Source organism: Carettochelys insculpta, chromosome 10, assembly GCF_033958435.1.
Source record: "Carettochelys insculpta isolate YL-2023 chromosome 10, ASM3395843v1, whole genome shotgun sequence".
In the NCBI taxonomy this organism is placed as follows: domain Eukaryota; kingdom Metazoa; phylum Chordata; order Testudines; family Carettochelyidae; genus Carettochelys; species Carettochelys insculpta.
This window is the reverse complement of record NC_134146.1, coordinates 29,011,005-29,038,640: the sequence shown is the minus strand read 5'-3', so window position 1 is coordinate 29,038,640 and position 27,636 is coordinate 29,011,005. Positions and strand designations below refer to the sequence as shown.

Below are 27,636 nucleotides of genomic sequence, written 5' to 3'. Positions count from 1 at the left end.
CGGGCATCTTAAAAATACATGTACTCCAGGTTGAACCTCTCTAATCCAAACTCTCTTCTCCAGCGAACTCCGTAATCCAGCATGATTTTAGGTAGCTGGAGGACCACTTACCTTGAGTGTTGCCAACTTTCCTGTGGTCCCGTAAAGTTTGTTTATAGACACCATTCCTGGCTCTCAGTGTTTTGTGCTGTTATTTAGCTGTAACTCACCCTTAAATATTGTCTAAGAGCCCAGAAGGCAGTGGAAGTGTTGATAATGCTACTGGCCAATTACTGACCTCCTGCAGTCTGGCAGATTTTCTCATCCAGCATCAGTCAGGTCCTGAGGGTGCCAGACGAGAGAGGTTCAACCTGTAGTAAATACCTTTTTAAAAAAAACATAGCTCACCAGACTGAATACTAACTTTACCCTGAGGAGCTCCACTGACGACCTTGGTGTGGTGTGTGTAAGTCATTGTTGTATTTTGTCTATACAGTAAACCCTCAATTTAACAGACTAATGGGGGGAAGGGGTGTCCGTTAATGCTGGAAGTCTGTTATATCTGAATGTTTACACTGTATGACGATGCACTGACCTTCCCTGCCCATCACTCGCTCCATCCTCTGCCCTCCCTTCCCTTCCCACTTCCTGTCCCTTTCTTCCCCTCACACCTCCATCTCCCTCTCCCAATTACCAGGAGAGGAGTTGAATGCCGGCCTGGCTCCTTCCTCCTCCTGCAGCTCTCAGCGCTGTGGCTTCTCCAGCCCCTGGAACTGAGCTGCCCATGCAAAGGTAGAGCGTGGCCACCCCAGCGTGCCAGTGGGCAGCAGCCTCCGACACTATGACGGCTGCTCAGCGCCATTGCACGGCACAAACATGGCTGGGAGAGGAGAGTTCCTGCACCCTGCTGCAGCCGCCCTGCCCCAGCTCCTCTGGCCTTTGTTTTCGGAACTGTGTGGAGCCATACTGCCATTACGGGGCCTCACAATAACTCCCTGAGCTCTGTGTCTGTGCTGAGAAGCTTTTGTATTCCTTGGGATGGTATAGCAGGTACCTTCGTCTAAGACTCTTCATGTCTGCTGGTTTGTGGAAACAGAGTGGGGAGGGTGGCAGTGTCCATCTGTTCTCTGACCCTCCTGGAGTGAATTGCACTTCATGGGCAGTTCAGGAAAGAGACTCTACACCAATGAGATCACAGGCACCGTCAGTTTTGTTGCACGGGAAGGCAAATATGGAGGAAGCTCCTTTGATACGTATCCCTGCACCTATGCAAGGGGAAGCTGATGACCCAAAGTGCTTTTCCATTGTGAAGGCTTATGAATTTCCCCTTATTTGAAAACATTTACTTTAACCAATAGAGAAGAATCTAAAATGCAAAGGAACTGGATGAATGTCCAAGCAATTTGCTTTTTCTGTTCCTTTTTTCCTTGCAGTTGTAATTGATTCAATTTACAAAGTGACAGAAGGCCGACAGTCTGAAATATTCCATCGCCATACTGAGGGGAACTTTGACCCAAGTTGCTGCCTTACCATTTACCATGGCAACCACATGGAGTCACTAGATCTTATCACCTCTAATCCAGAGGAGGCTCGCACCTGGATCACAGGACTTAAATATCTGATGGCTGGAATAAGTGATGAGGATTCTCTTGCTAAACGACAAAGGACTCATGACCAATATCCTTTCCAGGACTTTAGCTCTTGCTTTCATTCTGGTATTTCTGGTTTGTATTACAAGGTTTCATTTTAGGCAGGGTATGCTCCATGTCCCACATGAAACAAATGAAATTTTGCCATTGATTGCATTGAGAATGAACAGAACAGGATCTGTTGTTTGTAAAATTATTGTAACAAATTAAGAATATTTTGAAATCGCCCCGCTGGCTTTGAATAGTACAGCTTGACCCTTTCTAGTTCGGCATCCTCAGGACCTGACCATGCCGAATGAGAGAATTTGCCAAACCTTGGGAGGTGATTATGGTCTAGCAGCATTACTGACACTACGACTGCCTACTGGACTCTTAGGATACAGTTAGAGGGTAAACTGGAGCTAAATAACAGCACAGAACACTGAGAGCCAGGATGAGTGGCTGGCAACAAACTTCATGGGACCACGGGAAGCTTGGCCAAAACCATGCTAAATGGATATCTGGCTAACTAAAATCGTGCCGGACTATGGATGTCACTACAAGAGAGTGGCAGATTAGAGAGGTTCAACCTGTATTTTTAAAAGTTTTTTTCAGTTCTTACTCTATGTCCTAAAACCAGCAATTGGAGTTCCTCCCATGACAGCTGATCTTTATTATCTTTGTTCTACTATGTTAGGGATTGATAGAAATACTTGAGAGGCACTCACCATGGTCAGCTTTCATTGAGGGTGCTCAGCACCTCTCAGCAGATGCTCGCATTTTACTGGGGTGGAGAGGGTTTTCATTTGGAGGAAAGATCATGTTAACTAAATCAAAGTGAGAAATCTAGGAGGAGATTCTGGAGATTGAGGCTACCAGGTGGAGGAGGATGGAGGAAAATGGATGAGGAATGGAAAGGTCAGTAGGTGAAGATAAATCAGAGAAGGCTACATTCAAATAATATTAAACCTATACCAGCCAGTCATATACAGGTGAGAATAAAATTTACGCAGCTGCCATCATTACCCTCTATTTGAAGGCTCATAGTCACTGGGGAGGTGGTTTCCACAGATGATTTTAATATTTTTTATGAAAAGTTTTGGGTTTGTTTTTTTTTTTTTTTGCTAAAAAACGTGACTTCAGTGTCAAAGAAATCTTTTTTCCAAAAGTATTTCAAAACAACAAATGTTAGAGTTAAAAGCTTTCCTGCCAGCATTTTGTTTTGAAAGTCATGCCTGTCTTTTTGTTTTAAACTTTTCCCTTCTCTTTTTCCACTAGAAAGGTAGGAAGAAAAGGTTTGTAAAAAGTTTTAAAAACTAGCCTTCACTCTTAAAGTAACATTTTCTTTAAGTGAGACAAAACATTACAGAGTAATAGATTTTTTCCAATGGAAAAAATTGAAAAGCCGGAATAATTTCCCCACACACAGTCCCATTATTTTTCTGCCCTGTCCTTTTCTCCAAAATGAAAAAAATTGCAAAAACATGACAAGCAAAAATACATTCACTTCATTTTGTTTGTTTTTATTAAATTAACCCCCAAACCAAAACTTGACATTTGATGAGCTTTCCTTGTTTGCTTTGCACTTTGTTTGCAGGAGTAAGTTGGATATGCTAGTCATATGAACATTATAATAATTTATTATTGGCTCTTCACAGCCCTCCCTGAGACAGTTGTCAGTCTAGCACTGAAAATAATTCAAGGTAGGTGGCTTCAGTGTGATGTGCATTTTGCTAGCTCCAGGGGGTTTTGTTTCGTATAATTGGTTTTTGAATTGGCCATAAAAGAAGATAATGAGGTGGGGCATGAGAGCAAGGGTGGGTTGTAGTGGGGGGAAGTCTAGTAGAAAAAAGCGAGGATGTAGGGTCTGATCCAAAACCTCTTAATGTCAATGAGAAGACTCCCCTGACTTCAAATGGCTTGGGCTATGTCTACACTAGCCAAAAACTTCGAAATGGCCATGCAAATGGCCATTTCGAAGTTTACTAATGAAGCGCTGAAATACATATTCAGCGCCTCATTAGCATGCGGGCGGCCATGGCACTTTGAAATTGATGCGGCTCGCCCAGACAGGGCTCCTTTTCGAAAGGACCCCGGCTACTTCGAAATCCCCTCATTTTCATGAGCATATGGGAATAAGGGGACTTTGAAGTAGGCGGGGTCCTTTAGAAAAGGAGCCCTGTCTGGACGAGCCGTGCGGCGGTGAGCTGCGTCGTTTTCGAAGTGCCGCAGCCACCCGCATACTAATGAGGCGCTGAACATGTATTTCAGCGCTTCATTAGTAAACTTCGAAATGGCCATTTGCATGGCAATTTCAAAGTTTTTGGCTAGTGTAGACACGGCCTTGGAATCCTTAAATCTTTTAGGCTTAAGGGTTTTAGACTGATGCAGGTGTTTAAGCTGTGATCATAACAACCCCAACTCAGCAAAATACTTAGCACACGACTAGCTTTATGCATTCTAGTACTTCCTGGAAGTGAACAAACTACTTGTGCTTAAAGTGATGCACATGCTTAAGTAACTTGATCAATTGAGGCCAATAAGGTCCACACTCTTGATCACTTTCACGGTTCAGATTTATTGGTGGTGACACATAAAATTAGGTGCAAGATGTTGCATACTTTTCAAAATGACTGTTGTTTTTTTTTCCTGCAAAAAGACACAATGAGGTTCTGTAATTCAGAAACACCATATGACTCTGTAGTTCAGCGGTAGGTAAAAATGTCAGTAGCGTGGTCTCTCCACTTATTTAAAACTGCCCCAATAGATTTATTTTTGATTGGATAGCAATATGCAAAAAAGCTATTTTGGGAGACTTTAGTTTTGGGCCAGAGCAGGAAGATCTCTACTATACATTTAGGTTTGGATTGGATAATCACAGACATTAAAGTGATGTAATGAAATGTCCTTGTCAATAAAAAGGAAACATGTCGATCTGTGAATTGGAAATAAGTACAAATTCTGCCTTGTGCCTGGCATGGGCAAATTCCTCAGAGAGTGGTAGCAGGAGAGCTGATTGGATTTGGCTGCCCCCGAAATGTTGCATACATGCTGCTCTACAGGTCTTCCGCTAACAGGAGTCAATTTGAAGGGCAAGTGTGGTCTACACACTCCTCATTCACATACTCTTTGGCTGCGGCCACACTTGGCCAAAACTTCGAAATGGCCATGCAAATGGCCATTTTGAAGATTACTGATGAAGTGCTGAATTGAATATTCAGCACCTCATTGGCATTAGGACGCTTCCGGCCACGGCACTTCAAAAGCACCGCTTTCGAAAGCACACGGCTTGGCGCGGCTACATGGGGGTCCTTTTCGAAATCCCCTTATTCCTCTCAGCAGAGGGGAATAACGGGATTTTGAAAGGATGGGGATCCTTTCAAAAAGGACCCCCGTGTAGCCACACCGACCCGTGCACTTTCGAAAGCGGCGCTTTTGAAGTGCCGTGGCCGGAAGCGTCCTAATGCTAATGGGGAACTGAATATTCAGTTAGTAATCTTCATTAGTAATCTTCAAAATGGCCGTTTGCATGGCCATTTCGAAGTTTTGGCCAAGTGTGGCCACAGCCTTTCTGATTGAGCACAGGTCTCTACACACCACCTCCTATACCAGTACACATAATATTACACCTAGTGATTTGTGCATAATGCTATACTTCTGTCACAGAGGCCGTGGAAGTCATGGAATCTGTGACTTCCAATGACCTCTGTGACCTTAATCCCAGTGGCTTGGAGCCTTAAGATCCCATCACTTCCCATAGTGGCAGAGACCTGTGAGGTACTGCCACTGCCCCAGGTCCCTGGCACACCTGCCTGATGTCTTCCCCGCCACCCCCCCACCCTTAGCTAACATATTCAGGGGTTTGCAGCTGCCAGGGAGAAATCTCCCCCTGCGGATAAGATATATGGGGGAACTACTTCAACTGGCTCCCCACTGCAACCTCCCTACACCCCAGCAAGGACACAAGGGGCTTGCTGCCACCAGGCGGGAAGTAAGTCTTCCCCTGAGACTAAGATATTCAGGGGGCTTACTGCTGCCAGGAGGCGGGGGGCAAGTCCCCCCCAGCAGCTAAGATTTTCAGAGGTGGTAGAACATTTCAACAGGCTCTGCAGCCGCAGACCACAGCCCCCATGCCAAAAATATTTTCAGGGGCTTGCTGCCCATTGCGGACACCTGCTGCTTTTTGTAAAATCTTTGATATTTCATTTATCAAATCTTTTCCCTGACATTTCCTATCCTCTCTCTTCATGCTTTGACCCCCCCAAAACCACAAGGAACAGCAGGTGGTGGGCCAGTTGAGATTCCTGTTTCCGTTATGAGTTCAGTGTATGAGATTTCACTGCCATCCCCCATGTTGGTAATGCCAGTGTAGTGAAGAGGGAAGACAAAAATCTTTTTTCCTAGCCTTTTCTATCCTATTTTGTCTAACAGTTGAGAATACAGACTGTCTCTGTGTTATTTTCAGGGATGAGATGCAATCAAGGGAGAGGGAACAGTCAGTGGATGGCCTCTTGAGAACACAGCCTGTGCGCAGAAGCTGTATAATGAACAAGGAAGCCAAATACCCTCCCCTGACCAACTCTCTTTTTTTAAAACTTTACTATTAACTCTTTCTTCAAGCTTTTCATTGTCCCTGTGTTGTTTTCAGGGATTGGATGCAATCACAGGAGGGTGGACAGTCATTTGAGAAGACATACACTTGCTGACTTTTATGAAATCCTTGATAATTCAATTACAAAAGAAAGAAATTACAGTTAACTTGGATATTTTTGTTGATGTCCTACTTTTCCTTCCTTCCGACTGGAAAAATGGCCATTTGCTTAGCGCGGGAGGGGAATGAGGACAATGCAATGTGGGAAGATGATGTCAGAGACCAGTGAACATACCCAGAATGCTACAGGGATGACGGAACTGTGGGATAGGTTCCCACAATGCACATTTGCAACAATTGATGTTTGCCAATTGAGTGTGGCAGCAATAAATTGACTTTGTGAGGAGCACTTGGGGAGGTGAGGATAGTCAAAATCAAATTTATAAATTCCAGAGTTACAAAATTGATATTAATAAATTTGATTTTATCTCATAATGTAGCTGCAACCTGTGTAAGGAGCAGATTGGACCACATCAGCCTAGCATACTACTGAGAAAGAGATTGTGTATCAGTGACCACCCTATTTCCCTGAACTCCAAAGCACATGTAGCATGTGTGCAGACATACAACGGAGCAATTTATTTCCTCCAAGTACGTCTGGCTCCTTCTGTGCCTTGCAGTGAGTGTGGGGTGGGATAAGGAGAAAAGGGTGGGAAGGAAAGGGAGAGAAAATATGTAGTGGATGCAGGAAACATGATTAGAGTGGAGAGAGGACCTAAGGAGATGGGGTTATTGTTAACAATGTGATGGTAGAATGGAGAAGACGCTTTCAGAAGAGGGAAGAACTGAAATTATAAAGGTGAAATTGAAGCATGAAAAAACTAAAGCTTAAACTTAGTGGAGAGAGAGGATGGTGAAAAACAAAAGCTGTTAATTTTTTAATAAGAATCTTATTGAAATTGCCCTGTTGCAGTAATATGCCTTAAACTAATTTCACTGTATGTCATTTTTATTCCATGCTGTAGCACTAGATAAATTTTGTCACCAATACGTAAACTCAGTAAGATTCTGAGTGGTATAAATCATGAGCCAAGTACATCCCTGTTGTGGATCCAATGACATCATAATTCTGATCCCAGTGGAAATCTGGACTAATTCTATGGAAATTAAGAGAGTTACTACTGTAACACTGCTGTGAGATCAGCATCTGGTCTATTTACTCCAGAACAATTACAGAATTTATCCCAGAATGTGGAAATGGACACAATTTTGATACAAGCTATGGGCCAAATTCTGTCACCCTGGGACAAATTTTGCCACTATTACTTATATTGTGGGCAGTGTTCCTTTTAATTTTTTCCATCCATGGGCAGACTAAACTTCGTTACGTGCACCAAGGCATATGTGAATATGCACCACCAATAGAAACACATACTGCCCACTGTGGGTGGCTGTGGGTGCTCTGCTAATCAAGTGGCACCTGATTCTTCCCTGGGTGGCCATCCTAGCGCTCAGCTTACGGGAAACACTGAATATGGGACTGATTAGCAAATGTCATTTTTGCTAAGGCCGGTGGAATCTGTCCCTTTGTAATTCTCCATGATAAAAACTTTTATTTTAAGTAGTTCAACCTTTCCTTAACATATTTGCACTTGGGTGAAACAGACCTTTGAGGAAGCCGATAAGAACAGAGATGGCTTGTTGAATATTGAAGAGATCCACCAACTGATGCATAAACTGAACGTCAATCTGCCTCGTAGAAAAGTGCGACAGATGTTCCAGGTCAGTGTCCTTTTTTACACAGTGTAATGTTTTGTTTGCAAAGGCCTAGCAAAAAACTCAAAATTATGGACAAAAGTGAGTGTTTTTGAAGATTGATGAGCAAACAGTTCCATTTCATTGTTGTAGTAGAAGAGCAGAGGCGGAGCGAACATTGTGCTCTGTGATTTCTAGCTCTAGTTTAATTGTGGATATTCGGTCAAAGCTCCCATTCAAGGAATTTTCACAGCTGCGCTTAATTATAGTCTTGATAAAACATTTTTTTTTATTTTGAGGGCTATGACTACACCCCTCCACACTGAGCCATTCTGTAAGTCTTCTATTTCAAATTAATGGTTTTACTTGTGTAGTAAAGTGTTTCTGAATGTGAATATCGGTGTGAAAACGAACACTTCACTTGTGTTTTCAACATCACCCCAGCCCCTCGCCTGTCTTCCAGTTACCAGCGTCTCATTAACAGCAAAAGAAAACCCGCATGTAAGGAGAGCAAGCAGCTGAAAAGAGAGTTGAAACAGACAAAGAGGAGATGGGAGCATGGTGCAAGGGAATGATTTTCTCCATTCTAATGCATGGAGCAGATTGCATTCAACACAGATGCCTAGAGGACCCTGACCGGAGATTTTGCCTGCCTAAGGATTCATAATTTATAATAAAGGACCGTTGTGTACCTCTAGTCTGACCTGCTGTATAATACAGGGCTTCCCTGGTTTCCTGTTGGAACTAGAGGGTTATCTGGTCCTTAATTAAGTGGCCTCACAAACACCAGTGTGGTAGTTTAATATCATATGCATATTAGAGTTGGACAAAATAAGATGCTGAGAGGTGAAGTAATTTTCCATGGGTCACACAGTAGTGCCATCACACACAAGAATGATTAGGTGGCAGCATGGAACATCCACTGAAGAACCAGAAATAGAATGTAGGACTTGGAACATCTAAGCTCCCCATCCTCTCTATTAACCCACAGAATTTCTTTTGGAGCATGTTGCTTGCACTGTGTCACTTTTAACTTCATATAGATATAGGTATCTCATGATGAAGGGCCCAGCACACACCGATCACAGAAAGGACACGCAGTTTTGGATACAATTTGTTCTCCTCATTCTGGACCTAATTTTGCTCTCGCCTCAATGTAAATGCAAAATGGAGCTGCTACTTAATTACAGAAGTGGTTGAAATTGTTCCACAGAAAAATGTTTTCTGAAAAGCGACCTTTTGAAGGAATTGACAATTTTTGCAGAAACCCTTTTTTTTAAAAAAAATAAATTAGAAGAACTATTTTTTTTCAACTGTGAACATTTCTGAGACTGTCTACCATGGTTTGACCATCCCTCATATTTACACCATTGGCAGAAATGCTAATGATGTATAGAGTGCAGCAGAAACAAAACAAAAAAGCAGAACCCAACATTCTGGGCCAAAATCCAGACCACTACACAAAACAGAAGTTGTCTAAGATCCTAGGACCCTTTACAGCAAAAATGTGCATGAGCTTCTACAGTAAAATCAGCACTGTACTGCTAGCAGAGTACAATCCATGGGTATGTAAAGCCTGGGAAGCTTGGGGGCTAGTAGATGTAGAGGAAATTTAGACTGAATTGTGCCCCCAATCATAGATCTCATTTGGGGCATATGTAGACATTAATCCTATTTGCTACCTTGTAGCTAAAAATCATTTCCTCCTCCACGTATGTGCCAAGATCTGTGTTTGTGGATTGAGATGACAGGAATATTAACTCCTAACATAATGCAATGAATGAATTCCTTAGGTATTACTGATGCAGCTGCAGGAGAAACAGAGAATTGTGAAGTCATTTTAGTTCAATTTAAAATGTAAAAGAAATGTCAGGGATGTAACATGATGTCATTAACGGGCAGCCTTTTTATGATCCAGAGCCATATATCATATTGATTTGAGAAGAACAAGTTGAATATTTTTCCTTTGTTGCTGCCAGCCTGTAACTGGGTTCACATAATAGGTTTTGCAGAGATGATTCCCGCTGAAGAGAGAGTGACGATTATCCAGTTGTTAGACTGCCTTTGGGAGCATGTATATAGCCCTTAAATCCTCCTAAACGTGCACAGGGGCCAGTGGACTTCCAATATAACCAGATTTGTGCAAGATAGAGAATATACGTCATGCCGAATACTCAGTCCTGGGTCTTTGTGCTGCTCAGGTGATATTAAGCAGTCAGAAGTCTCTCCTAAATTATGCCTCCTGAGACAGTTGGCTTTGTGTCATCTGTTCCCAGTTTCAACTTGCAGCACTGAAGTTGCGCTCCTTTGTTTCGGTGGTGTAGACTTAACTAGTAAAATTATGCCAGACAGATAACCTGTGACCCAGAATCTAGGAATATAGGATGTCCATGGTGCATGTAAATCTTACCATAGGCATTCATGAGTATGGACATCAGAAGCTGACTAGAGGAGGCCAAAAGCATTGAATTTCACAACAGTCTGTCTGCACTATCCGAAGGTAGACCATGGAAGGTCAAATATGGCATTGCTCCTAGTGAAAATCAGGACTACCCAAGCCAGCCTCCGTAGCCCTTAAAGTCAATGGAATGAGCACATTAGTGTGGACTGCTTTCTTAAATATACATACATACCTCATAGAGCTGGAAGGGACCATGAGAAGTCGTCAAGTCCAGTAGCCTGCACTCACAGCAGGACCTATCACCATCCCTGACAGATTTTTTTGTTTTAATTCTAACATGCCACAGACCCTTGAAAGGCCCCACTCAGGACTGAGCTCACAACCCTGAGTTTGCAAAGCCAGTGCTCTAACCACTGAGGTGTGCCTCCAGAAATTTGACCTAAGTCACGTAAATTCAACCTAAGCTCCTAGTGTAGATCAAACCTTAGACAAGTGTACCCACAGGACAGGGCTAGTGAACAGCTGCTCTGTCTGGTTCTGAGCCACAGACATGGGAGTGTGATGACAGGTACCTGTAACCACCCTCAACAACGTTTTCATCCCATGAAGCACTGGGATCCAAACTCAGAATTTCAATCTGCTACAGGGACTATTGGATAGCTCTCCACAGTGTCTCACTCCATGAGTCGATGCAAGTCGTAGCAGGTTTGCTCTGTTGACTACAGCCCCCTGGTGCAGACATGCAAAATCGCATCTGTTAACCTGGATGCTCAAAGTCGAATTAAATAAAGCCAACCCAATTTTGTAGTGTAGACATCATCTAAAACTCTCAGCAGGGACAGGAGTCTTTTTCGAGTTTGGGTTACTGCAGAGCTCTACATCAAAGAGAAAATAAGTTGTAAAACTGCTGTCAAATGTCCTGTAAATGCAAAGCAAACCCTCCTTAGATGCCCAAAGTAAAAAAGCATTAATAACATAGAATAAGTACCATTTTCTTCTCTAACAATAGCTCTAAGGACAAACTAAAACAGCGGTCAAGCTTGTGAAGATATTTTTCTTCGTATGGAATGCTGCTGTTATTTCAGACTTAATCCTGTTCACACACACTGTGATGGTAATGGGACTAAATAATTGTTGCAATTTATTATGTTGACATCTATTTAGCATTGTAATATTACACAGAACATTTATAAATGTCAGATTCTGCCTTTTGATGAAGTCAGTGGGTGAGATCCTGATATTATCTAGATCAGGGTGGGGAACCTATGGGCTGTGGCTTGCTATGAGCCAGCCCACAAGGCTCTGGGCTCACTTCCCCAGCGCACAGGGGCGTGAGCCAGCACTCATGCTCCAGCCATGTAGGTGAAGAGGCTCTGTGGCTGGCTTGTACCCCTTGTGGGGAGGGGGAAGTGGCTGAGCCCTGAGCTTCATGCGCCCAATTCAGGCTAGGTGGTGGGAGGAAGTGGTACCTGAATGCTATGGGGAACAACCCTGCATCACTCCCATTGGCTGAATCGTGGCCAATGGGAGCAGCTGGCGGCAGTTCCTTGCACCACATACCTCTCCCAAGCTGCATCAGGTAGGTGCCCCCATCCTCTGGCCTCTCCTGCCCAGACCACACTCCTGTAACCTTCTCCCATGCAGAGATTGCCCCCATCCCACTCCTGCATTCCTTTCTAGATCCCGTTTCTACACCCTCTGTCCCTTTCACTTTCACCAAGACCTGGTGCCCCATCCTCAGCCTGCTTCTACACCCTCCCTCCCATCCAGATCCCGACCCCCACTCCATTACCTCCTTCCCATTACCCACATCAGCCTGCTCCCTGGCAGCTCTATACTTTGCACTGAACCCCTAATTTTTGGTCCCACCCCAGAGCCTGGTGGGACCCACAAAATCTACTAGCCTGGTCCCACTAGGTCTGGGGTGGAGCTTGAGCATAATGAGGTGAATGTCTTTTTTCTGCTTCTCAGCTGGGGGACACGTCTTTGAGGTTTTTAGGGCTTTTTTTTCTCTGCACTTGTGGGGAGCGGGACAGGTCAGTGAAGTGATGGCTTTATTTATTTATTTGTCTGTCTATTACTTCTCACTTGTGGCTCTTGGCTGATTTTTATTGGGGTCCATGGTCCCCAACTGCCCCCCTCCCCTCCCATTCTAGATTCTCATCAGTGTTACTGAGATCAGATCGTGGCCCAATGTGAGTCCTTCTCATGAAATAATACAATGAAATCTAAAGAAGAAATGTGCCTTTTCACTGAGAATTGGTTGTTTTGCTTTAACAATTGAATTTCTGCCAAGAAAGCCAGTAAGAATTCTGTTAATTTAGTTGTTAGATGAGCAAGTGCTTGCTAGTGTTATTGAAGATGAATGGAGTCACATGGCTTGCAGAATATTGAAGGTTTATCTTTTCTTATCCAGATGCTCTATTCTTCTTCTTCTTCCCTGAATTCATCATACACCTACTTGCATGCACACTTACTTGCATGTTCTTGGTCCTTAGGAAGCTGACACAGATGAGAATCAGGGAACGCTAACATTTGAGGAATTCTCTGTATTTTACAAGATGATGTCATTACGACGCGACCTCTACTTGTTGCTTTTGAGCTACAGTGATAAGAAAGATCATCTCACTGTTGAAGAATTTGCTCAGTTTCTGAAAGTGGAACAGAAGGTATGGGAGTAATTCATGTTGCTAATGGTCTTCTTTTAAAACCCTACAGAAGTGTGCAACAAATGTTAACTCTTACTTTGTCCAGGCTGTAAACAGTAGCAAACAATGAAAATGAAGGATTTGTAACAGAGATGTTAATACAACATGAATCTTATTAAATTGTAATGTTGTGTCTTACAACTTTTCTTGTCTTTAGGAAGTTTATTGTTTTTATTGAAAAACTCCAATATGAGTAAGGATGACAGAATTTTATCTTTAGTAATAAAAAGGGTTGAAAAGTGTGTTACAAAGTGGATTGAACAATATGGATTATATTTTAAAGTAGAAACAATTGCTTTTTTTAATGAAATAAGACAGGATGAGGAAAAAAGCCATACAGAGAGGCTTGACTTTCACATCTTACTTGTTTGTTTAGTTTTAGTTCAGTAATTTATGATCAAATGAGTTTCTGATGCAACATCTTCTTGTTTTAAAATTAAGTCCTGTGCATTTCCTTAATTTTATTCTCACTTAACCTAGGCTCCTCTAGGTCATTTTAAATTCATAAACAACAGCTATAATACTTTTTAAAAAGTGGGGCTTTAATATTGACAAATCAATAAAATCTTCCAGTGTTCTAACTACTTGTGCAGGAGGTTAATAAAGTGCATTCACTTCAAGCTATTGCTCATGGCAATTGATTAGTATTTTCTTTATTGTAATTTTAATATAATCTTTTGTTTATCCTAAAGTGAAGTCATGAGTAATATATCAACATTAATATTATTGGAATATTACATTATGACAATCTCCTTTTTCCAAGTCTGACTAGACTTTGTGAGAGTGGGATCAGGCAGTTTGCCCAGAAATATAAATCTTTATAACATTTTTTTTTCTGCTAAAAGTCCATATTCTTTGTACAGGTCTTCTTTTTAAAAATATTTTTGAAGAGAGACACACAATTTTCTGAAATTTGTTTTGGTTTAGTAATTCCAAGGGTTTTCTTTTTGTGTCCATTTTGGTTTAGTACTCAACAGTTCTCTTCTTTTAACAGCATACATGTTCATTGACTTTACCAGGTAGGGAACTGGTAACTTCTTGTTTTTAAAAATATTAGGGATAAGCTATAAAACATGGATGGATCTTGGTATTGTGAGCTCTTCGGGTCTGAGACTGACAGAATTTTTTGAGTGTAAACACCGAAATCCACATTCAGGCATTTAATTAAAAGATGACTCCATTGTCAGAATTGCTGAGTACCAGCAACTCAGAGTGTAGACTGTGAGAGCTGCAGGTGCTGAGCACCTCTGAAAATAACACTACTTTTGCTTACGTGTTTAAACATAGATAGATGGTAAGGTCTTTAGGTCTTTTAGTTCTTTGTATAGCTCCCAGTACAGTGAGGTCCTGATCTATGGCTAGCAGTTCTAGAGGCTGCTCTCATATATATACTAAATGAAGATACTAGTGTTTAAAATTTATCTTTTGGTGTGTGGACAGCCTCTAGCATGTTGTGGGAAATGCAAGAATACAAATAAATAATGATAATGTCCTTTGCATACTAGAATTGCTACAGGGCAACATACTCATAGCTAGTAATAGAGGTAATTTTTTTTAAATGCATTTTATTGGGAAGTTTATATTCTTTGTGTGTTCTAGATTTTGTTTTTAAGGGAATAAACAAGTCTATAAAATTTCATTAAACATAAAATATTAGAAAAAAATGTCAAACATTTCTCCTGAAAAACTTTTCTCTCTAAAACTAGGTAATTTCAATAAATTATTTTCATTGTAGGTTCATCCTTTCTGGAGGGGCATGAAATATTTTGTTGAAGAATTTTCAGCAGCTTCAGTATGGCTTCTGAAGCGCTGATGGTTGAAATTAGTTGTCTCTTAGTTACTAAAGACCATGTGTTTATTTATCTGTAGAGCCTATTTTCTACCATTCATAACCCTGCCTCAAGCTGGGCAGACATGCTGCTGCTGACAGTGATGCTGGGTGTGACTGCCATTGTAACTGAGCTTTATTCACTATACAGACTTCTTCCCTTGTCATTATTCTTCCATGCCCAGTTAGTTTGACTTGCAGTTGTAACATTCTGTGTATCGCTCTTACTATAACACAACTTTAGAGTTTCTTCAGGTTGGTGGTTTCAGAGTATATTAAAAAGATTTCTTTTGTGTGGGTTTGGCACGCGCTAATTTACCATGGATCAGTTATAGTAAACTAAACTTCTCGTCCATGAATTTAGTACAACTAGGCCAAGTTGCATCATCAACATGTTGTATTCCCCAACACCATGCTGCTGATTACCGTAGCTTGCCCTTTTACAACCATGAAGAAGGTAGCTGGAAGTTCTGGCATCTCAACATTAGGTTGGCAGCAAATTCACAATTTAGCACCCTAGTGTATGGTTGAAAGCACCACTGCTGCTTATAGTTTGTGCTGCAGATTCAAGACATATATACTAATGTCACATTAACATACAAATTTGGTCTACATTTTTTAAAGTGAAAGGTGTGTTCCATATATATGTACATTGCAATTTTGTAAATGTATTTGAGCCAGAATGTGTCCCTTTTCTCCTTGATTTGTTTTTATTATTCTTTCAAATTAAGTAGTAGGAGTTGTTCATGTTGCAAGAGCGTGGTTCCAAAACTGTCAGCAGGACATGAACACATTCTTTGAAATAACTTTCACTGCCATTGGGGTGTGGCAAAATTATTGCACCAGAGCATTTTAATTGGTCTGAATGAGGGGAACTAATAGCAGTTGCATTGTAGGCATGTGCATACATTATGATGTATAACAGGGGTGGGCAATAAAAAAGGGGTGGGCCTGGTGGGCTGCTGCCACCATATTTACCTGCACTTCCACAGATAGTGGGCAGTCACAGCTCTCATTGGCCACAGATTGCTGTTTGTGACAAATGAGACCAGCAGGAAGCAGTGCAGACTGGGACACTGCTTTCCTCTGCTTCCATTAGCCACAAATGGCAATCCTGGCCAAAGACAGCTGTGACCTGTGGCAGTGCAAGTAAATATAGTGGCAGTGGCCCACCAGGGACCAGCCCTCATGGAATGGATCCAGCCCATGGACTGGTATTTGCTCACCCTGATGTAAACGTTTACATTAATTACTCACTAGGGTTTAGCACATTTTGTACTATGATCTACATGGAGGGGGCTGACAAACTTGCTGAATCCCTGGGCATGGTGTTGTGGGGGCTGGGTATATCCTTTATTTGATTTAATCTGCTGTTTGATTCTGCATTTTGAGAATTTGTTCTTGCGAGCAATGAAAGTCTCCCCCATCACTACTCATTTGAAACAAAGCCACAGGCTGGGGTGCTGGTATGAGGATGGACACTGTTGGTGTTGGATCCCGTTTCCCAACTTCATCCTCTGTTATCCTTCCCATTATCTTTTTCCCCCTCTTCCCTATGAGAAACTTATTGATGAGTGATGGGAACGTTACACGAGAGAGAGCTCTTCCTAATTTCTTTGTGCCCCTTTGTAGTCATCTCACCACTCTATTGCTGCATTGCTAACATCTTACAGTTGGGTAGTGGAGTTTTCTAACATCCTTCCCAGGGGGCACTGACATCCTCCTTCCATTCTCTCCTCCGCTCCTTCCCTGCCAGCCAGGATACAGTCACTTCTTGATGAATTGTATGACATTTTATTTTAGGCCAACAAATGACTTATACGTGTACTCAGAAAACAACACTTTGCACACCCTGTTGAGGGTTGTTTTTTGAAAGAAAGTGTCTGCATCAAAATCATTCTTTCATCTGTCATGCATAGATTCCTATGTTCAAAAGATTTAAGTTCCAATATTAATTAGACTTATTCCCTAATTGCTATATCAACATATGCCTATATTCAAACGTTATTCTTCTTCTGGAAGGCATTTTACAGTTTAATGAAGGTAAATTTTAATTAGAATTGAGAGTTGGTCTCATCTCTCTCAAGTTAAAAGAGCCCAAGTGAAGGGGTTGCTGTCCCTTAACAGCTGTTGCCTTTGACTAGATTAGGTATTTTTATTCCAGCTATAGATGCAAACACGGCTAGGCAGACATCAAGGAGCCAGTGGAGATGACGAAAAAGGTAATTCTCAACAGTTTATGATGAAGAAGGCTAGGAATAACCTTTACAATCAAAGTGGTACCTGTATTTGAGATTGCACGATCAGTTATTTTCTCCAACAAAGTGTTCTCATTTCTGTTATCGTGTGTAATATGGGTAAATTTCTCATGGTGCAGGTTTAGCTTCAAGCTATAAATAAAATGTCTGAAGAAGCAAACTGAGCCACCCGTTGTGCTCTCTGTAATATTTGGAGGTGAGAGCTATGAACTGATTTACATTTCTGTTCTATGATTACACTGTATAGTTATTTCTAGATGCTAGCAATGTTCGGTATTTATCCCAAGGTTTGGTTGCAAGCTTTAGTCCATAAGAACCTGAATGTCATCCACTAATTTCATGTTTCCTTCCATTAGCTGAGAGCAGCAGTTCTCAACTTATAGGTCATAGCCTCATTGACCAAGTTGTCTTAGAAGCTCAGACTTCATCTCCCATTTTTTGTCTTCCAAAGGAGAGAGAGAAAGCAGCCCAGTCATTTGCAGCCAGTCGTTCTCAGACATGAAGAGCACAACAAACAAAAGTCCCTTGTGCTCATCTTGCCTCTTCTTAAGCACTGAGAAACCTGAGCAATCTTTAGGAATGCTGGTCAAAGGATTCTGTGTTGCACCTGAGAAGGACCAATTGTGAAGGTTTGGGGCTGAGGGGGACAAGATGATCATTTCATGACAAAGTTAATACCTTCAGCTTAAAATGTTGGTGTTATTGTTCAAAACCTCTTATGACTCCTTCTGTACTGGCATCTTTGCATGGAAGTTTAAATGAAAATTCTTAGATATACCAAATCCTCTTCTTTTTATCATTAGGGCTACGTCTACACGTGCACACTACATCGAAATAGATTATTTCGTTGTAGCGACATCGAAATAGTCTATTTCGATGAATAACGTCTACACATCCTCCAGGGCTGGCAACGTCGACATTCAACTTCGACGTTGGGCAGCACCACATCGAAATAGGCGCTGCAAGGGAACGTCTACACGCCAAAGTAGCACACATCGAAATAAGGGTGCCAGGAACAGCTGCAGACAGGGTCACAGGGCGGACTCAACAGCAAGCCACTCCCTTAAAGGGCCCCTCCCAGACACAGTTGCACTAAACAACACAAGATCCACAGAGCCGACAACTGGTTGCAGACCCTGTGCATGCAGCATGGATCCCCAGCTGCCACAGAAGCAGCCAGAAGCCCTGGGCTAAGGGCTGCTGCACACGGTGACCATAGAGCCCCACAGGGGCTGGAGAGAGAGCGTCTCTCAACTCCTCAGCTGATGGCCGCCATAGTGGACCCCGCTATTTCGATGTTGCGGGACGCGGATCGTCTACACGTGCCCTACTTCGACGTTCAACTTTGAAGTAGGGCGCTATTCCCATCCCCTCATGGGGTTAGCGGCTTCGACGTCTCGCCGCCTAACGTCAATGTTAACATTGAAATAGTGCCCAACACGTGTAGCCGTGACGGGCGCTATTTCGAAGTTAGTGCTGCTACTTCGAAGTAGCATGCACATGTAGACACGGCTTAGAAGTCCTGGTAAGGAAGAGCTACTTAATTAGATGCTACTTGTGTTGCATAAATCTCATTTGTGTCACTTTCAAAAACACTGGTCAGTTATCTGTTTAACCAAAAAAACGCAATGCCTATGGAGTTTTGATATTTTATTTCACCTTCCTGGCAAATTATTTTTTTAAAACCCTGGAAAAAGACTGACTCGGGAATCAAAACTAATTGCATTAACTCAGAACAGAGATTATAATAACTACAGCACAAGGTCAGGCTGACTGAATTCTCAGGATTAACCTTTGTGTCATGCCTATTATCTCAGACATTTCAGGTTTTGTGTTTTTAAATGTAAGACTCTTGATAGGTTCAAAAACCACCCATGTATTTAGGGTAAGTTTAAAATGTTTATCAAGAGAAGCACCTTGTGAATAGCCAATCATACATATTTTGTGTTATAATACTTGGAGTCAATCCAATCTATTAACAGTGCAGCACTAACATGAAACAAAATCTTTGATATGTAGCAAATTCTGAAATTCATTTTAGTCACATGACCAAGGAAGAACAGCAAGAGAGATCAGAATAAAGTTTATGGATAGCTCAGTATAGATTTTCATCAGCTGATAATATAATTGTTTCTCTCTTAATAGGGAAGTGTCTCTTGTTATTAATAGATCAAGAAAAAATCTACCACCCTTCATCCTCCACTCCCCGTTTTCAACTTTTTTGGCAATCTGCTCACCCTGGCTTTTTAAATGTAAATATTCGTAATTGATGTGATGTGTAACCAATGTTCTGGAAAAGTAATCATATTACAGTGGAACTGATTCATAATTTCTATGGTATGAATCACACCCCAAAAAAAAGTGTAATATCCAAATAGAGATGAATGATGAATAACAAGTGTGTCTGCAATTTTATATTAGGATAAATATTGGCCTCGTGGATTAATTTTGTAATTTATCTATCTGTACATTTTGCATTCTATACCTCAGGAAAGGAAAGGAAATGTGCTACTTCCTCTCGGGAATTGGCAGTGGCAAAAGAAAAGACACAGGAATGTTGAAATGTTGAAAATGTTGAAATGTTAATGGTGTAGAGGGCACTTCTGTGCAGATGGAGAGTGAACAGAATTTAGGTGCATGATCAGACAGCATCAGTCTTCTACAGTAATCTGTTAAGTTTCTCATCTAATCAACTGAGGATGGTTGAGAAACAGAATTTCGTCAGAAGTCTCCCTCACTAATAATTTCACATTCTGGTTGTGTTTTCTGCTTCAGGTTTTGCATATATTTTGTTTGATATTAGTCTGAGTCTCCCCATTTTGCCTGTCTCTTGTTTTTATTTAGACTGTAAATTCATCAGGGCAGGGACTGTTTTTTTTTTATTTGTTTTGAACAGCACCTGGCACAAGGGGGCCACACTTTTGATTACATGATGATAGCATGTAGCAGTCCTAAACAATGGGCTCCATTAAGCAAAATATGTCATTCACAATAGTATTGGAGAACAGGCTTAATTTCCATAGCGATCAATAAAACTCAAACATGTGCTTAAGCAGTGTCTTTCGTATGGACCTACTTAAATGTTTTCTTGAATTGCAGCCCATAGTAGCAAACAGGGACATTATTAGTGACATGCAACACTCTGGATGGTCTAGCTGTGCTTTTAGCTTTGCACAGCTTGCCACAAATGCATATGGGCCTTAGAAGAGGCATCTTACAGCCTTCTGACAAAGGTACGGATCATGCATTAGTGGTGTGAACAGTGGCACAGAAACACTATCATAGTGCAGGTGCTGAAAACCAGACTTTTTGCATCATATCCCACTCCTTAGTGCTTGCTTGCTTACTTCTATCTTCATACATACAGAAAACATAGAACATCTGCATTCAAAAATCATGAAGTGGGTTTTAGTCACAATGGAGCACTACTATCATGACCTCATCTACTTCATAATTGCAGAGAACACTGGGGGATAATGTGTAGATGTTTGCATAGATTATATCATCTTGACAAAAGCTCTTGATAAAGCCAGCTAGCTTGCTTTATGGAAACATCTGAGATCTGGATGACTAGTTTTCTAAAGTCTTCCAACATCTCCCTGCTGAAATGACATCAGATCCTTATGGCTTTATGGGCTATGTTGTCAAGGGAAACCTTATTGTCCTATTGTTATTTTGCTTTAAAAAAACCCAAGAGTCTAAGATGAAAGGATTCCTTATGCAGAGTAAAGGTCAAATTCTCCTAGGAAAACTTTTAGATGGTTGTATATGTGTGCTTTAAAAAGTTGCCAGAAAACTTCATTAGAGAATTACTTTTTGTGGCGGAGTGAACACATGTAGAGATCTGAGAGGCAGGCCTGCAGACAGTGGCATCTCATTTTGTTCAAGAATTTGCATTTCAATAGTCAAGGTTCTTTTCAAATGAGATCCAAGAAAACAGTGTCAGAGCAAACATCAGGATTAATAATATTTCACTTGGTTTATCACTAGAATCTGAACATCCTTAGGTACCTGCTGTAACAGCAGTATCTTCACAGAAACTATTTCAGTATTACAGTCATTGGCCATGTGCAAATATTGACAGTGATTTTGCTCTCAGTTCAGTCACTGGAGTAACTTCACTGGAGTTAATGGATTTTCCTAGACTTGAGATGGCGTCACCAACAGTAGAACTATGAGCTGTGGCTTCTCTTTGGTCCTGGTCCTGTAAAGACGTATGCATTTTCTTAGATTTATACTTTATGGACAATTTCTTGATGGGGACTGCTCATAGTGTTCTATATCTGAGTAAGGATTAGGGCTTGAGTGTGTTCAAGTCCATGAGAATATTGAGTTTCCGGTACATGAGGCAATGAGACATCACTGCACTCTTCCAGATGCAATTTCAGACCTGCCCATTAGTGTGTGCAGCCCAGCTATATTACAGGCTCCATTACTGCCACAGACAAGAATGTTTGATAAGTTACTGCTAGTTTTAAATAGTGCACAAAGGCCTGGGGATAGTAGATGAGAATCTGTTCCTTCCTCTCAGTTGATGACGTCATTTGAACTTCTCAGTAGCTAGGATAATTCACAGCTGTTCATGTTGCGTTTGTCTACTAATATCAGAATTTCCCTCCTGTTAGAACTCTTAAACCCACTGTTTGCCTATGTAAGATACTTCTCCCTATTCATTTTCTTTTACATTTTGGCCCTAAGGCAAGTGTCTGGTATTTGGGCCATCTGACCCACAGACAATGGTAGGGAGAATGAAAAAGAAATTAATGCTACAGAAGTAGCAGAGTCACTGAAGTAGAAACTATGGAATTAGTAGAGCCAAAAGAAAGCAAATTCCTCCAATAAGCCATCAAGAGACCATTTCTTTGAGTCTGAACTGGGAATAGCAACTACCCTGCAACACTGAGGAATCTGCCTTGTTGCCTTTACCTGAAGTGATAATATTTAATACAGACGAGGTACAAATGGAGACAGGAAACATCAATCTTCTTGGATTCTTTTCATTTGTAGTATGATTGATGTCTTACTTTGAAGTTATGTGTAAAGTCAATATTTGGACCAACATTGGTGAAGAAGAAGAAGCCTATGGAAATATTATAGTATTTTGGGGGGAAAAATATACTAATTTAATTTGTTCACTTCACTTCTGTTAAGTTTAGGGTATGAAGAAAGCTTACTTGTAATTACAGAAAAGAGACAACTGGGAAAAAAATCTTAACAAAATGTTCATTACTTCTGAAGGGCTATTTACATCTGTGGAGCCAAACTTTCAGCTCTGTACCTGATTCTTCTGTCACCTCTCCTGTGTGTAAGAGTAACTGTTGAAAGCCATGATGATAACTGTTGAAAACAGGTGTGAGGAAAAAAATCAGATTTTGTTTTAAAAAAGTAAGTTGTGTTAAATGTGTCAGTATTAACACTTTACTTCTGTTTGCCTGTATAATATCAGAACTCGAAGTGTTAAGGATGCTTTTCCTGCTCATTTTCAGCTCTTAAACCAAATGGTATAGATGTGATTGTCAATTCTCTACCAGGTTCATACTGAGAGTTAAAAGATAAAGAAAATGAAGCTTGTGGAGAGTTCACAGACTCCTTCCCTCATCCCCACAAAAAAATCCAGCTAAAAGGTCATTTTAGAGTAGTGTTACTGACAGTCTTATTCATGGCTGACTGAGTTCGGAGTTTGATCACAAGATTTTCAGCCAGACACAAGGGGCTGAAGTATATTTTGACATGTCGGTCACATATTAGAAAAATGTGTACGCCAACACTGTCATTTTTGTGCAGATGAATAATGTGACCACTGAATATTGCCTTGACATCATAAGGAAGTTTGAAGTTTCAGAAGAAAACAAGGAGCAAAATGTTCTGGGGATAGAAGGTAAAGTGTCTGATTCCCTATTTATTTGCATTACAGTAAAGTGGAAGTGTTCTATCAATGTTTTTCCTCATGTGACTTTTAATGTCTGATGACTGTAAATAGATTAATGTGAAGGCTCAACCACATGAGTGTTTGGGAGTATTTTAATTAGCTGGAAAGATGAGAGAACAATAGGTTGAAATACCCAACTCTACCACCAGCCACCATTGTATTGCAACAAATTATTCCAATATTCAAATATGTATTTCAGCGCTTCATTAGTAAACTTCATTAATAAACTTCATTAGTAAACTTCGAAATGGCCATTTGCATGGCCATTTGGAAGTTTTTGGCTAGTGTAGACATGGCCTTAGAGTGGGACCTTCCACCAGCAAAGAAGGCTCCATGGAAGAAAGACTATTATCCCCATATCATGGGGCTGCCTGTTTGCCCACAGCACCCTCCTGTGCAGGCTACAACACAACAGGCAAGTCTCCCTCATTTTCCACTTCAGAGAGCACAAAATTAGCCCAAATAGTTTTTCTGAATAAAAACAACCTTAGAAGCTTAGTTTATCATCTGAGAAAGCCTTGTGCATATAAACTGTAAAACAAATCCCATAACCACAGTCCAGCGTTCCCCAGAATACTTCAGGCGATACATGCCACATGCCAAGCACAGCTCAGGCACATCTCACCATGACCCTGCTCTATAATACAATTTGGGTGTCCTTCATTCCACTCCACCTCAGAATTCAGCTTGTAGGCTCAGAGAGTCAGCAGAAATCTCTCCTAGCCCTCACCAGCCATGGCTTTGAGGCTCAGCAAGGGCCAGCAGCTAGTCCCTCCACTGGCTTTCTAATTCTCAGCCTTTTCCAGCCTTCTAGCACTGGCTCTCTAGCCTGGGACAGTCAGCAAACTAGCCCTTCTGTTGACTTTTATCTCTCAGCCTCTTCTGCCCCTTTAACTTGGGATGGCCAATGGATTAGCTGCTGCCCAGTGATGGCCTGCCAAGTTCCCACTATCTGCAGAATCTGTGTCTCCCAAGCAGCTCCGATTCTCCAGGTCTCTCCCATTTCTGTGGCCAGGTGCTGTTAATAACCCTAGGCGGGAGAACCTGTTTGGGCACTGGGCTGCTGGATCAGCTTTATTTCCAGGAATCAACCATCCTATGACTCCCAGGGCATATATATCACTCTTTGTCTGTAAATGTCACTGTGCCAGGAGAAAGACAACATACAGCCACTAAAGGCCACACCAGAACCCCCCGACCCACCAACAGGAGGCTCCCGTTCCTTCCCTTACACTCATCCAGTCACTGGCCCATTTCCCCCAAAGGATCCCCCACCTGCAGGAACACTCTGCAGGTCTTTGGAAGGAGGGATGTGGTTGCAGGGGAGATTGACACCCATTTCCCCATTGCACACAATGGCTACGTCTACACGTGCAGCCAACATCGAAATAGTCTATTTCGATGAATAACGTCTACACGTCCTCCAGGGCCAGCAACGTCGATGTTCAACTTCGACGTTGCTCAGCCCAACATCGAAATAGGCGCAGCGAGGGAACATCTACACGCCAAAGTAGCACACATCGAAATAAGGGAGCCAGGCACAGCTGCAGACAGGGTCACGGGGCGGACTCAACAGCAAGTCGCTCCCTTAAAGGGCCCCTCCCAGACACACTTTCATTAAACAGTGCAAGATACACAGAGCCAACAACTAGTTGCAGACCCTGTATATGCAGCACGGACCCCCAGCTGCAGCAGCAGCAGCCAGAAGCCCTGGGCTAAGGGCTGCTGCCCACGGTGACCACAGAGCCCCGCAAGGGCTGGAGAGAGAGTATCTCTCAACCCCCCAGCTGATGGCCGCCATGGAGGACCCCGCTATTTCGATGTTGCGGGACGCGGATCGTCTACACGTCCCTACTTCGATGTTGAACGTCGAAGTAGGGCGCTATTCCCATCCGCTCATGGGGTTAGCGACTTCGACGTCTCGCCGCCTAACGTCGATTTCAACTTCGAAATAGCGCCCAACACGTGTAGACGTGACGGGCGCTATTTCGAAGTTACTGCCGCTACTTCGAAGTAGCGTGCACGTGTAGACGCAGCTAATGTGTCGCAAGGAGTCAACAGACAGCAGCTTGCCTAGAGTTGCCTCTGTGCAGTGACCAGAGAGTTGGGGACACTGTTTTGAATGAGTCATTTTTTGGGCACAAATTGACTGTTTGCAATGCTATCTAAATTAAGATAAACAATTGTTCTTATCAAATAATTTGAAAAAAGGAAGTTTTGTGAATTCTAATGGAAACAATGAAGAGATGTTTTGCTCAGTTTGTTATTGAAATAGTTTTGTTTGAACTCAGAGACGCAAGCTTGCCTAAGCCTGTGCATCAGATTTGGCCTAGAGAAACTCTTCAGGGTTTCAAAGAATTTTTAAATGTTTCCATCATATATGCCTTAAGTGGAAAAAAAAGTACGATGTGAAAACTGACTTGATAATGGGGTTGTGGATGTGTGCTTTTCTTACTCTGTCCATATTGCTTCCATTCTTTATTTAGAGTTTCATATTTTACCACTGGAATCCAAATTTCTGTCCTGGCTATTCTTTGTTAATAGATTTCCTATGAATTTCTTAACTCAGTGCCATTGCTGTCCATACATTGCTGGTTTTAGTAAACTTGAATTTTTAAACATATTACTGCACCGTTCTATTTTATTTGATTAACATTTATTCAGAGAGACAACAGCGCATGTGATAGTGTAGAGGCTAGGAGAAAACTACGAATTACTTTGTCATAAATTGTCGGAACTCCCATTGACTTTACCAGGTGTAACTCCTGTTGATGCTAGTGGTTAATTTGGTCTATATGCCCTTGCCCAAAGGAACTTGCAAAAGAAATGAACAAACATAGATGGTAGGTCAGAAACTCAGATCGGTGGATTTATCCCACATGACACAACAGTTCTTGGGTAGAAGATTAACAATGACAGGCTTTAGCAGAAATAGCATCTGTTTTATCAACCTGTGTATTCTAATAACACGCACCATAGTCTTGAAAAACTGTTTCTTTTTGTTCAAAGGTTTCACTAGCTTCATGCGCAGTTCTGCTTGTGATATATTTAACCCACTGCATTCGGAAGTCCACCAGGATATGGATCAGCCCCTTTGTAACTACTATATCGCTTCATCTCACAATACATACCTGACAGGAGACCAACTTCTGTCTCAGTCCAAGGTGGAGATGTATGCCCGTGTGCTTCAGGATGGCTGTCGATGCATTGAAGGTATTTTTAATGTTGTTTGTTTGGTTGTGAAACTCCATAAATCTGACAAACATTTCTGTTAAGTTTTAAGTTTGAAACTAAATGTGCAGGTTAATTTGCTCATATTTTACTTAACTATTTTCTTTACCTCGTTGGTAAATTTTATTTGTTAGCAATTGTAACAAATAATGTTTGCCATTGGGATAAGTGTCTCATACTGACACAGAATAACAACTGCTGGTTTCTCCTCTGCGTACTTTATTAAATGGCCTACCTTTCCATTGGCTTTCATGACATTTTCCATGTCTTCCCCATTGTTCTTTGTCCTTCTGTTGCTTTTAGTGATATCTACCATAGCCCAATAATCTGGGGTTGCTGTATGAAACATTTCTGAAATTAAGTAGGTAGAGTTTGAAGTCAAACTCAAGGGTAAAAAATTCAAAATCACCAAAGTTGCACTAAGAATAAATGTGGCCATCCAAATTTAATTATGAGAATCTCAAGTCATTCTGGAAACTTGGTGTGATTGGCATTCCATGTTCTTTATAGGAATGTGCTTATGAATATGACCTAACTGGAAGATTCTTTACTCAAGGTACTTCATGTGAGATATCATTGGAAACATTACGATTTACTGAATTCGTGTATTTGTATATGTGTATTATTTCTGAACCTGCAGTTAGAAATATTGATTATAGATTTATTATGAATATGTTCATGTTGGGAAAAACCTATTTCCAGTTGATAAGGTACAACAATTAAAAAGCCAGACATAGAGCACATTATCAGGAGTTCACTGGCAATGGTCAGTTAACTGGAAATCATACAGGTAAGCTTCATGCTTAATGGCATGCTTATCAGTTAACGAGTTAACTTTCCTATCTCCTCAGCTGACACCAACTTTCTTCACGTCCTCCATCAGCACCTCAAATCACCGTTTCCTAGGTTTTCGTCTTGATCTTTGTCCGATGACTATTAGTCCTCGTACTCTCTGGACATCATGTTCCACATCTTGTTGCCTCATATGACTCAGCCATCTTGGTCACTGCTCCCTTCGCTTTTCTGTGTTGGTGGGCTACCTTCCTCATGTCTTGTACCATTTCAATACATAGCCTGTCAGCTCTTGTCTTACCCACTATTCACTCAAGCATTTTCATTTTGTTAGTGTGAAGTAGTTGTTTTTCTCTTGTCCTCATTGGCTAGTGTTCCAGCCCATACATCTTAACTTGACTAATTATCACCTTATATACTTTGCTCTTTAATTTGCATGATATATTCTTATCAGCATACATCTAGATTCCCATCATGGCTCATTACTGAATCTTTCAATTCACTTACTTGAACTCTGTACTTTCTAGTTTCACTAG

At 41.5% G+C, this 27,636-nt stretch overlaps 1 protein-coding gene across 1 annotated transcript in view; it reads left to right on the top strand.

Annotated features, from left to right (window-relative positions):
* Window positions 1-27,636, top strand: part of PLCH1 (phospholipase C eta 1) — a 161,247-nt gene that overhangs the window by 78,000 nt on the left and 55,611 nt on the right. Inside the window, exons 4-8 of the mRNA XM_075003959.1 lie at window positions 1,413-1,656; window positions 7,851-7,980; window positions 12,853-13,023; window positions 22,933-23,026; window positions 26,087-26,290. Coding sequence (XP_074860060.1) covers window positions 1,413-1,656; window positions 7,851-7,980; window positions 12,853-13,023; window positions 22,933-23,026; window positions 26,087-26,290 — 843 coding nt within the window. The remainder of the gene's footprint in view (window positions 1-1,412; window positions 1,657-7,850; window positions 7,981-12,852; window positions 13,024-22,932; window positions 23,027-26,086; window positions 26,291-27,636) is intronic.